The sequence below is a fragment of the Bos taurus genome, chromosome 4 (genome assembly GCF_002263795.3).
Source record: "Bos taurus isolate L1 Dominette 01449 registration number 42190680 breed Hereford chromosome 4, ARS-UCD2.0, whole genome shotgun sequence".
NCBI classification, from domain to species: Eukaryota; Metazoa; Chordata; class Mammalia; order Artiodactyla; family Bovidae; genus Bos; species Bos taurus.
This window is the reverse complement of record NC_037331.1, coordinates 64,377,649-64,390,299: the sequence shown is the minus strand read 5'-3', so window position 1 is coordinate 64,390,299 and position 12,651 is coordinate 64,377,649. Positions and strand designations below refer to the sequence as shown.

The window sequence follows — 12,651 nt, the reverse complement described above, 5'->3', positions numbered from 1 at the left end:
TTTCATTCTAAATTTAAGAATCTACTTAACCCTTTTTGATATTCACCTCTTTCTCCCCTTCCATATACATTAAGAACATAATTCAGGGAGATAATCCATCTTTATTAGGAGAAAAAAGATTCAAAAACAGTCCCTCAAACACAAATGTCTTCCTTCTCTAAATCCTAGGACATTGTGTCAATGTCATTTATCCAGCAATTAATTTTTTTTTGTCCATACTTTGTCTTTTTTTTTTTAACTTTTCACCCCTATAAAGAATTGTCTTGTCTCCTTAACTAGACTATAAGTTTCCCAAAAGCAGGGCTTTTTTTCTAATATTTTCATATCTCTTCTGAAGCTCCTAATATCCAATATATAATAGCAATCCAATAAAAATATGCTGAACTTTCTGACATTTGCAATTAAATGGGAGAGTGGAAGGCCCAATTAATACCCTAAAATATGTAATCTGTGGGAAATAAACAACAATTTTTAACATTATTCTTTTGGATTTGCTTTATTAGTGAGATTCAGATGAAGCCCCTCTTCCCTGTTCATCTCTTTGCAAGGCTTTAACTCACAACTATAACTCTCAGACCTTAGGCTCCAGGCCAGAGGTCTCTCCATGTTTTCTAGGCTGTTATTACTAACAGCTGCTTGGACCTTCCAAAGATGGTCCAAGTTCACCATATCTAAATCCAAATGTATCATTCTGTGCATCCAAGCCCACGCTTCTCTCTGTGGTCTCTAACAAGGCAAAGACATCAAACTCACTAAGACATATGAGGCAAAACAAACTTGGAAGACAACTTCTCTCTCTTTCTTTCTCTCTTCTCTTTTCTAGTGTCAAAGATGCCTCCTATTCTTTCCTCCTTGGTGGTACTACCATCACTGAAGAATCTTCTCCAACTCATCTCCAGGCCTCAAGTCTCTTCTCCAATCTGTTCTCCAGACTTCTTCCAGAATAGCCATCTTAAAATTCAAATCTCCTTTTGTTACCCTCTAGCTTAAAGTCTCTTAACACTGCCTTAGAACTTAAGGAATAAAATGTAAAGTCCTTGAAATTACATGCATCCCAAAAAAAGATTCTCTGAAAGATGAATGGAGAGTGACTGGAAAACATTTGTATGTGTGTATAATGTGCTCAAATGGCAAACCATTCAATATTCTTGCCTGGAAAATCTCATAGACAAAGTAGCCTGGAGGGCTACGGTCTATAAGGTCGCAAAGAATCCGACACGACTGAAACAGCTTAGCACACACACACAATGTATGCAAATACCTGCCTCCTTAAACCATGAGCATGTATAGTTTTGAATAAACCAAAAATAAATTTTTTAAAAATTCCATGTGTCACTGCCTGGCCCCTGCCTTCCTTTCCAATTTTATCCCTCCCTCCTCCCATCCCTCTGTACCTTGGCACACTGTTACCTCCACTTACTAGCTTTATCTATCCCTCAATATTGTACTTGATGAGCTGCCAGAGGATACCTCACAGTTACCTTTTAAAGAAAAATATCTAAGGTCTTACACAGGGAGGGTAACCCTGTTTCTTGGACAGCTGATGGACCAGGGACCAATGTGGGGGCCCACTGCCTCCAAGGTGAGCTGGGAGATTTCCGTCCAATAGCTCCATGTTGAATGACTGCAACTAGACTCAAACGCACTCTCTCCCTTGGGATTACAGTAAAAGGTGAGCACAGGGAAAGGCACTGAACTCAGGCTGTATTCCTAGTAAGTAGGCACAGCTTCTCCAGTGGTCCATAAAAACAGCTCAGAATTCTGAGCTGATTTATTCTGGACTGACTGGATGACTCCCTTTTTTCCTTATGTCACTGCAAAAGGCTAACATGAATGAAAGAAATCTGTGCGTGTTTCCTCCTCGTGACTCCAAGGACTCTGCTCACATTGTCGGCAGCTCACTGCTCACACCTTCTCTGGCCCTCCCAGGAGGAAGTGGCTCCCCGCACATCCCTTTGTAACTACAGTCAACACTTCCAGGTGTTCATCTCTTTAGCTATAGCCTTATAGCTTATCTACTTTGGCATATCCAGAGTTTATCAAAGTAACTGGCACATAATAGATTCTCAGTAAATGTTAAGTGACTAAACTTCTGAACAGCTGCCTGACCATTGATGACCCTATTTTTAAAAAATGTCAGATGAGTAGAAAGAAAATACAGAATGAGAAGGCTTTATTAAATGAGAAATATGAAACCAAAGATCTGGGCATCTTTGCCTACGGATCCCCCCGCTACCCCCTGGCCTACTTTTGATGTATAGTTTGGAAAAGTCACTTAAGTTCTCTGTACCTCAGTGGGGTTTTAGTGAAGACTTTCAGAGACCCCAAACTCAAAGGAGTCTAAGCAGGAACAGAGCCTGATGGATTCATGTAGCTGGGACAGCAGACTGAACCAGATAAACAACTGTAGGAATGGGGAAATGTGGGAGCAGACCCAGGGATTTTCATTCCTTCTTCTCCCCTCTGCTTCTCTGTAAGTGTTGGCCTGTCTCCAATCATTGAAACGTCCTCTCCATGCAGTAAGAAATGAACCCAGCAGCAACCACCAGGAGAACCCAGAAAAAGGCAAAGCAGCACTCTCCCTTGGCCAATAGAGAATCTCAGTGGAGGACTCTACTGCTTGGGTTCTGTGCCACACTTGAGAATGACCACTGTTGGCAGAAAGGCAAAAATTCAATGATTGGCCAATCTGGCATCTTGAGCCCATGGGGACCCGGGAGCAGGGAGTAGGCAAAGGAGTGAGGGGACAGGGTCTACTGCCATAATGGGGGGCGGGGTGGTGGTGGGGGAAGCATGCTGAATAGACAGAAACAATAATTCCAGTCTGTGACCCTAATAACCATACATTTGGGGAAACTTCAGTAACCAAAACAGACCCCCAAAATACTATACCTTCATGAAACTTGTATTTTAGTTGGAAGAAAGAGACAATAAACATAAGAAATCATACCTCCATTTATATTCATAATACTATTTTAGATAATGTGAAAAAAGCGTCAATCATCTTCACAGAGTATTATGTAAGCATAACATTTATTTTATTGACTACCTCATAGTTGGGCAAAACAAATACACAATGGCTTAATTACCATTGTGACAATAAATGCCAAAAAATAAGTGAAACCTGTTCTCTTGCCCTCAATTTAAAAAAAAGAGAGAGAGAGAGCACCCTTTTGTCATCATATAACAAGACAAACTCTTGGTTGGGACCCAAGGTACAAGTTATGACTCAAACCCAGAGCACCGTGAGGCTCCCCCTCATCACCAGAGGAAGCAAGTGCACTCATCATGTTTTCCCTGACTGGAAGATTCTCTAACAAAACAGCCATTGGGTGGGGCCCTTAACAATTCGACCCACACTCCTACAGAGGAAAGAGCAAGACAACAGCACTTGGGGGACAGCTCAGGAAACAGAAACACTCACACAAAAAGGCTCTTCTCAGAAACACAAGACGACAGCACCCCCCTGACAGATGTAATTAAGAAGGCTCAGGTGTAGAGTGTGTGTTCCCTTCTGGCTTGGAGAGATGTGAGCATGTGTAGGAGAGGGCTATGGGGGCTGCTGAGGAACATCGCCCCCTCCTGGAACCACAGATGGCCTCCACACAGTGGTGGGCAGCACCGCCCTCAAGGGAAGAGGGAGTTGTCATAATAAACACCTGGGCTTGCAGGGTTTTGTCATCTCAGCGGTGGCAGATAGTGCTTAAAATTCACTTTTCCAATATTTGATGTACTATTAGTATGCGGAGGATGTTACAAGGTTAGATTAAGAGTTCTTCCTAATTCTTTCCTAGAGAAATACGTCAAACAGTCCTAGCTTTCAAATATGTATTGGTAATTTACTACAGACCCCATAGTATTTGTAGGCACTGGAGATACTTCAGTAACCAAAACAGACCAAAAAAAAAAAAAAAAGAACTATGTCCTCAGGGAACATATATTTTAGTTGGAGGAAGTAAACATAACAAATAAACATATAGTGTCAAGATAGTGAAACATGCTAAAGAAAAAAGTAGAGTGCAGAAAGGGGGGTGTGTGGGGCTTATAATATATAGAGGATCATCCCCTATATTCTCTGCACTGTAGATTCTTGGCAATAATCCTCTTGCTGCTGGTAAAGACCACTCCAGACCAGTGCAGAAAAGAGGAGAGATAAGGGGAGGAAACAAGAGAACCTAGCTAAATGTAAGCCTTGGCCTTCCCAACTTTCCACCTTAGTTTAGATTCCTGTGCCCAACCTGGGCAATGATGTTAATTAAACCCACCACCCATCTAGTTCATGAACTATTGTGTTGATAGTATCATGTGACCTATAAGCTTATAATCTTCATTTTCAATATTGAAAAGTTTACCTCTGAGTCTTCATGCTTCTTTCATCACATATTGAGTAAGTACCTACTATGTACCAAACCTTGTTTTAGGCACTAGAGGTTACAGCAGTGAGCAAGACATGCACGGTCACCACCCTAAAGAACTTGCATTTTAATTGAGGAGATGAAAAATTCAAAAATTGATTCAATAAGCAAGATACTTAGAAGAAGGAGACAGATGCCAGTGAACAGTCCAGGCAGGAGATGATCAAGTCCTGAACTTAGATGGCTCTCAAATGAGCTGAACCAAATTCCTGACTATCTCTGGTCATGTATAAAGCCCCTACTATAGGGTATCATGATAATAAATTGGTGTAAATATCCAACTATGGCTATTGAGTCTTTCTAAAATGTGGAAGAGCAGCTTCTTTTCTCTTATTGTTAATGCACTGTGCAGACAGATAGATACACATCTTCCCATCTTCTAATGTTTCTATTTTGTTAACTGCAGAAGTGTTATTCCAAGTTGTGTAAAAAATCATGTGCTTTGGTCTCCAGAATCTTTAGCAACTTATTATAGCACTACTGTTTTATTTTGAAGTGGTAGTAAGAACCATAACAGTAGTAAAAAAATAATCTCATAACAATAGTAACATGTCCTTTTTCAAATTAGAACGTGAAGTTACAGATCTCCTGGGACTGCTGCTGAGCAGGATGTTTCAGCAGGAAGGGTAAAAAGAGAGGGACTCAAAAACACATGCTTGGAAAAGAATCAACCCACACCTTTTATGTTCAAAAGTACAGGGTGCTGGGTAAACATGAGACATGAAAACAAAAATGCAGATACATCACACCCCAACAATCTGGGGAGAGAAGCCTAACTGATGAAACAGAGCAAGTTACGAGACAGTGTGTTCATTCCAAGCTCCAATGACTTGTTCATATAAATTTCCCATCTCAGCCTGGCTGATTTGCCCAAACCCTCTACTCCAACCTGAGTAGCTCTGTTGAGTTGGTTGAAACTGTAAAGCAGCCTAAGAGAAGCAGTTTCTGAGTATGTGCACATGAGTCCCTCCTACTGGGATGGCAAGGAGACCAGCTTGACAACACCTTCACACTGGATATACCAGGGACCCAGACTTTGTGGATGCGACAAACTTTCTGTGTGCTGACCCTCAGTATGATGAGATGGGATGTTCATTACGTAGGACGTGAACTTGTAAACACCTCTGTGAAAGAGGTGCTGCATTGCATGCATCTCAACTGTTGGAAGAGCCTGCCAGCCAAAAAGACAAGATTTCCACATAAGTTTACAGCCTCTGCTTGCAGCAGCCAAACAATCCAAAACTCATGCTACGTGGCATGGTTTCCCATTTAGATCAATGGCAATGAAACTCACTCTATTACTGATGGAAGGGCTCTTACAAAGTGCACTTTAAATAGGGATGCCTTAAAGAAACACCTATCTTACTGCTTTCCTTTAGAAACTCTGAATATCCTGGTTGGAATACAGTCTCCCCCAAGATGAAGATAACTCAGATCAGTGCCTTTCTGTTTTGTTTTGGGGTATGTGTGTGTGTGTACGTGCACAGGCATACGTGTGTGCTTTCAAAAACATACCTACAGCAAAACAACTACGAACGAGCTGGTTTTCCTATCACTGCCCTTGGTAGGAACAGAGTATCTGGAGAATATACTTGGAGAAAACCTTTTTTTTTTTTAATCTGCACTAGATATTTGATGGCAAATATCTGGTGGTTATGGAAGGTATCTTTGGAACCTACCAGGTCAATTGAGAAGCAAGCTGTAACCGTACAGCTGTCACTATAGCTTCCTGACTGGGATAACCAGCAGTTCATTGTTTAAGAAATCTTTTCACAGAAAAAAAAAAAAAACATGTACTTTCAGATCACTTCTCCTCAGTACCCAAGAACAGGCAGAACCCAATGAAGTGAATGAAATTCAGAGATAACTGTCCCTCAGTCCAGCTAGAACTCTGGCCACCATATTGAAAACAAATGACCTATTTCAGTGTTCAGATCTTGCTAGGAAACTCCAATATTGTTTCTGAACCCTACTGTCTCCAAAAACAGCCCTTCCTTCCAGTAACTCTTTTCCTGCTAGAAAGAATCCTAAGAAAATATCTGAAGTTGCAGTAGGCTAGGGAGAGGAAGAGGAAGATTTAACAGCCAGAAAGCATATTGAATTTGAACTGTTGGTAAGTTCTTGGACCACCTGCCAAGGTGTCTGCAAGCATTTTCCAGAGAACAACTCTTCCTTTGATTAAAAATCTGTGATCTGAGTCCCCAAACTTTTCTCCCCTGATCAATTTTAAAAGAAAAAGAAATACTTCCATGAATATTGAGCTATACTGTAAGTGAAATCTAAGGACATCTCCCCTTCCCTAAAGAAAGCATGACTTGGAAACAGCAAGGCATTCTACAGCACTCAGAAAGACACGTCTCATTGTTGAAAGAAAGGCAGCAGTGACTGTAATTAACTAGGAAGCGGTTGTGGAACTTCTCCCGCTGTATTTAAAGGGCCATGTAGGAGTGAGGGTGAGCAGTCGTGACCGGGGCTGTGTAGTTAAAATACAGATGAGAGAGGGAAATGGGGCAAGAGAAGTAAACAGGTTTACTTACAGCCCTCGGAGCCGAAGCCAGATTTTCTCGATCTGTTCGGGTTGCAGGTATTTCAGAGAGTTGCTCTCAAATTCTTCAATCTCCTTGGTGGGCGACTCCATAGCTGCAGGTTATCACACTGGGAGTGAGGCCCGAGTGAGTTTGGGCTGTCCCTCCCGCCTCCTCGCCCAGTCCAGCCCTCTAGCTCCAGCCCGGCGCCGCGCGTCTGCCGCACTTTCTGCGTGCGCTCCCCTTTCTGCGCCCCCGAAATCCCGGCTTAAAGCGGGCCCGGAGAGCCGGCGACCCTGGGCCCAGATGCCCCCCGGAGGCAGCTGCGGGAACCCGCTCCCGGGCTAGTGCCAAGGGTAGGAATTGTGCTTTTGCTCTAGGGGAAAGCACCTCGGACCAACTCGTATTCTTTTTTTTTTTTTTTTTTGTCCTCAAACACAAAGCCGCGGGAGCGAACCGTGTGGCAGCTGGATTGGAGGGGAAAGGGAGGACCCAGAAGGGAAGAGAGGCGGCGAGGAGGGAGAAAGTGAGAAGGGGAAAGCGGGGAGAGGGATGAGCCCAGAAGGAGCCAGCGCGGGGCCGGTCTGTCTGAGCCTGAGGCCGCACACCCTGGCTGCGCCAGCGCCCCCTGCCCTGGGGCGCCCCGAGGCTCCCCCTCCCGGTCCCTCTCTCCCTGCCCCGCTGCCTTCGTGCCCCTTCTCTGTTTTCTGTCACTTACCAGCAGCTCTGCTGACAAGCGAGAAAACTGACAACTGCGAAGAGTCGTCTGCGAGCGCGCAGGGACCGGCGTCAGGTCTGGCACCCGCGGGCGCGAAGGGAGGGGCGCGCGGAGCACTGCCGTCTGCGGGGCACAAGCTCGCGGGGCTCCAGCCCCGCACCCGGAGACCCGCGCGCGCCAGGGCTGCCCGCCGCGGCGCAGGGCCCCCAGCCCCGCGTGCCGATGGCTCCCGGAGCCCGCACAAAATGAATAGCACGGCTCCACACTCGGAAATCCCAGGAAACCGAGGTCTGTGTCCTCCCCGGCGGCTGGTGGGGCAAACAGCCAAGGTGAGGTTCCGCGGAGTTCGTGCTTGGAGCTTTCATTCACAGCGCTCACTTCCACGCCTGCCAGAGAGCCGGTTCCATTTTGAAATATTAAAGCAGTTGACAGGGACTAAAGTAACCACACATCACACTTAGAAAGTCTCGATATATTCTTCCTCCCCGCCGCCAAAAAATGGTGTGAAAAAAGGAAAATATAAACAAAAGTAAGGCGGTAGTAGTTTCCACTGACAGACTCTCAAAGGGTCCCTGCAGGGCTGTGCTGGGCAGATGCTGACAGTGGAGAGGAGTTTCAGCTCAGGAGGCTACAACTCAGTATCTGAGTCCCCCGAGGTCATTCACAATGTCAACAAAGTGAATTGCTCAAACAGAATGGGATCAGGTATGCAGTAAGGGGAGGAGGGAAAGAAGGGAAAGTCGCTCAGTCGTGTCTTTTCGACTCTTTTCGACCCTACGGACTCTACAGTCCATGGAATTCTCCAGGCCAGAATACTGGAGAGGGTATCCTTTCCCTTCTCCAGGGGATCGTCCCAACCCAATGATCGAACCCAGGTGTCCTGCATTGCAGACGGATTCTTTACCAGCTGAGCCACAAGGGGAGGCGGGAGGTGGGATTCAAAAAGAGACCAAAGAGAAAAAGAAAGACTCTGACAATTTGATCTCAGCCCTGACGTCACAGACTGGTGGTCAAACTCCCTTCTAAATGCAGCCACCATCACTTCCCAGGGGCCATGTCAAACCTGGGACTCAGGGCTCCTGAGATTCAAGACACAGCTTGCCCCCATAATGGTATTTTCCTCCACTGGCAGTTAATGATTCTTCTAGTTACACTCCCAGTATTCTTTTTCTGTCCATCAGATATTTGCCTGCTTCTCAAAATTAAGATAAATGTAAAGGTGAGAACTAGCTTTTCTCCATTGCTCAAGTAAAATTCCATTCAAGTGGCCTTGATAAAGAAAAATGTAAGAGTGTTTAAATCCTAAATGCTCATCCATTGGGAAGTGGGCATTTATTTTCCAGAAATTAGAGTTAAGAGTGATGAGGATGGCATGGCTGGCCCCATTCATTCCAGTGGAAAAGGTATCTGCTTCAAGGTGAGATGACAGAACTTTTTGACTGAAAAGGACTCACACACTCACCTACAACAATCTTAAGTCACTTCATTAAACTTGGTCCTTAAGGAGTTTCTGGAAGCACTTACAGTTCCACTGAGTTAAAGGCAAAGGTGGCATTAAGCAGTCAACATATTAACATAAAATTCATTTACCTAAATGAAACCAATTTACTCACCCAATGTCACCAAGCTCAGAACAATGACCTGGTGGAATTGGACATTAAGAGGTTATTTTAATGACTTGTCTGGGGGATACAAAACAGTGTATGATACCCAAATGGAGTTCCCATCAGACTGTATACCTTGGGCAACCTGCTATCATAATATGGAAGCATAGTAATGATAATTGTTGTTGTTGTTAAGTTGCCTCAGTCGTGTCCGACTCTGTGCAATCCCATAGACAGCAGCCCACCAGGCTCCCCAGTCCCTGGGATTCTCCAGGCAAGAACACCGGAGTGGGTTGCCATTTCCTTCTCCAATGCATGAAAATGAAAAGGAAAAGTGAAGTCTGCTCAGTCGTGTCCTACTCTTCACGACCCCATGCACTGCAGCCTACCAGGCTCTTCCGTCCGTATATTAGTGAGCATATATTGAAACTTTCTATGGTCCCAACCCTGTTCTAAGGGCTCTACACTCACATAATACCAACAACAATATTATAAAGAAAATGCTATTATTATCTCCAATTTATAGTAGAAAACTGAAGCACAAGGAGGTTGTCTAAACCTACCAGGAAGAGAACTGAACTGGAAAAGGCCAGAGTTTGAGTTATGACTCATTACCTTATCCAATACAAAACTGTCCCCTTCACAGGATCCCATTTTCCACATCTTTAAAGAATTTATGCAAAAAGTTTTTTATGTCTGTTTCACCTTTATGATTCTATGAGGTCATCTGGAGAGAACTGGGGAGAAGAAATGCTGAAAAGAAAGATGCATATTGCTGAATACATACTTTAACTACATCATGGTTTCTCCAAGGACTGGCCTAGAAAGAAAGGATAGAAGGGAATTTAAAAGGATGATACTCAGTTTCCTGCCATCCACCATATTTATGACTTTTTCTTTGTTACTGGGATGTTAATCAAGTCAGAGAAAAGCAAATTTTGGAAGAAAAAGGAAAGAAATAACCTTTCACTTTTAAGTAAGCTAATCAGAGAAGGAGGACCAAAAATAGTCTTTATAAGTTTGTGGAGCATGATTTTGTTTCATTTTAGAAAAGTTTTAAAAAAGTAAACATGTATGAGAAAGTTAATAAGGACATAACGACCCAGAGGGATGGTATGGGGAGGGAGGAGGGAGGAGGGTTCAGGATGGGGAACACATATATACCTGTGGCGGATTCATTTTGATATTTGGCAAAACTAATACAATTATGTAAAGTTTAAAAATAAAATAAAATTTAAAAAAAAATAAAATAAGGACATAACTTTATTTTAGAGCCAAAGTAGTTTTTGGAGCTGGGGAAACCTTAAAGATAATCTAATTTAGATTATCTTCAAATTCTTTAAGCAATAGAATATTTTATTTCAAATTAATACTTATAAGGGATTTTAATACATACCTCAGATTTAAAAAGTAAAGAAAGAGCTACTCTTGTTGAATGGGGAAGTAGAGTAATTAGTTCTCAGGGTCAAAGCCCACCTCTGCCTTTTCGATATTCCATCTCTGAGTAACCAATGCTCCCACTTCACAGATGAGAAAACTGAGGTCAAAGTACCATAAAACACCTCAGGATTCCTTGCTTCTCATTGAAGGCTCTTTCTAAACCACATCAGAAAGAATTCATCCTCTCTCTGCCTGCAAAATATTGCTACTTTTGGATACACTATGTTATTATGTTACTCAGATTTTGTTGTCTCTTTATCTATCACAGACAGGGTATGCTTGCACACTGTAGCAACACAACATTACAAGCTACAATTTCCACTGGCAACCTTGCTTTGGAGGTCAGTTTCCATGGCAACTTCCTCTCCAAGCTTTTTGAATAAGACCTTTTAGGAAATCTTATATGGTAAAACATCATTAATTAAACATAGATGTGCATATATACATAAATATACATAACATATATATACATACATATAATTGCCAACTTAATAATTCACCAAATCAACCTACCCAAGGAGGTGAAAGACTTATACTCAAAAAGACACTGATGAAAAAACTAAATATGACACAAACAGATGGAAACATATACTGTGTTCTTGGTTTGGAAGAATCAGTATTATTAAAATGACTATACTACCCAAGGCAATCTACAGACTCAATTCCATCCCTATAAAAATATCAATGGGATTTTTCACAGAACTAGAACAAATAAATTTAAAATTTGTATGGAAACACAAAAGTCCCTGAATAGCCAAAACAGTCTTGAGAAAGAACAGAGCTGGAGGAATCATGCTCCCTGACTTCACACAATCTGACAGTAATCAAAAGCCACAGTAATCAAAACAGTACGGCACTGGCACAAAAATAGACACAGAGGTCAATGAACAGGATGAAAAGCCCAGAAATAAACCCATGCGCCTGTGGTCAACTGTATAAAGGAGACAAGAATATACAATGGAGAAAAGACAGTCTCTTCAATAAGTAGTGCTGAGAAAACTGGACAGTTACATGTAAAAGAATGAAATTAGAACATTCTCTAATACTATATACAAAAATGAACTCAAAATGAATTAAAGACCTAAATTTAAGACTGAATACTATAAAATTCCTAGAGGAAAACATAGGCAGAACACTCCTTGACATAAATCACAGAATTTTTGGGGGGGGATCTGTCTCCTAAAATAATGGAAACAAAACCAAAAATAAACAAATAGGACCTAAGCAAACTTGAAAGCTTTTGCACAGCAAAGGAAATCATTGACAAAATGAAAAGACAACCAATTGAATGGGAGCAAATACTTGCAAATGATATGACTGACAAGAGATTAATGTCCAACACATATAAACTCAAGATCAAAAAACAAACAACTAGATTTAAAAATGGGCAGAAAGAAAAACTGAAATGACACTTTTCCAAAGAAGAAAGGAAATGTCTAACAGAACATGAAAAGATGTTCAACATCTCTACTCATCAGGTAAACACAATTCAAAACCATGAGATATCACCTCACACCTATCAAAATGGCTATCACCAAAAAGAATAAAGATAACAGTTGGTGGGGAGGACATGAAGAAAAGGGGATCTTTGTGCACTGTTTGTGGGAATGTAAATTGATGCACCCTCTGCATAAAACAGTATGAAGATTTCTCAAGAGACTGAAAATAGAACTACCATATTACCCAGCAGTTCCAGGCATGGGTATCCAAAAAAAAAGCAAAAACACTAATTCAAAATATATGTGCACCCCAATGATCAATACAGCATTGCTTACCATTATCAAGGTATGAAGCAAACTAAGTGTCCATCAACAAGTGAATATCTAAAGAAGATGTGATAGACACACACAATGGAATACTACTCAGCCATTAAGAGGAACGAAATTTTGTCCTTTGCAGTGATATGGATGGACTTGGAGGACACTGAGCTAAGTGAAGTAAGTCACACA

At 42.2% G+C, this 12,651-nt stretch overlaps 1 protein-coding gene across 6 annotated transcripts in view; it reads right to left on the bottom strand.

Moving 5' to 3' along the window:
* Nucleotides 1-12,651, bottom strand: part of PDE1C (phosphodiesterase 1C) — a 540,295-nt gene that overhangs the window by 327,188 nt on the left and 200,456 nt on the right. Inside the window, exons 1-2 of one of the 6 annotated variants that reach the window (XM_059885887.1) lie at nt 7,659-10,453; nt 6,953-7,055 (exon numbers count right to left, since the gene is read on the bottom strand). The exons of 4 other annotated variants lie outside the window; for them this stretch is intronic. In XM_059885887.1, the coding sequence (XP_059741870.1) occupies nt 6,953-7,053 (101 nt within the window). In that variant the 5' untranslated portion in view covers nt 7,054-7,055; nt 7,659-10,453. Of the gene's footprint in view, nt 1-6,952; nt 7,056-7,658; nt 10,454-12,651 lie in introns of those variants that run through there. One more of the 6 variants, XM_015469514.3, reaches the window with a different exon arrangement.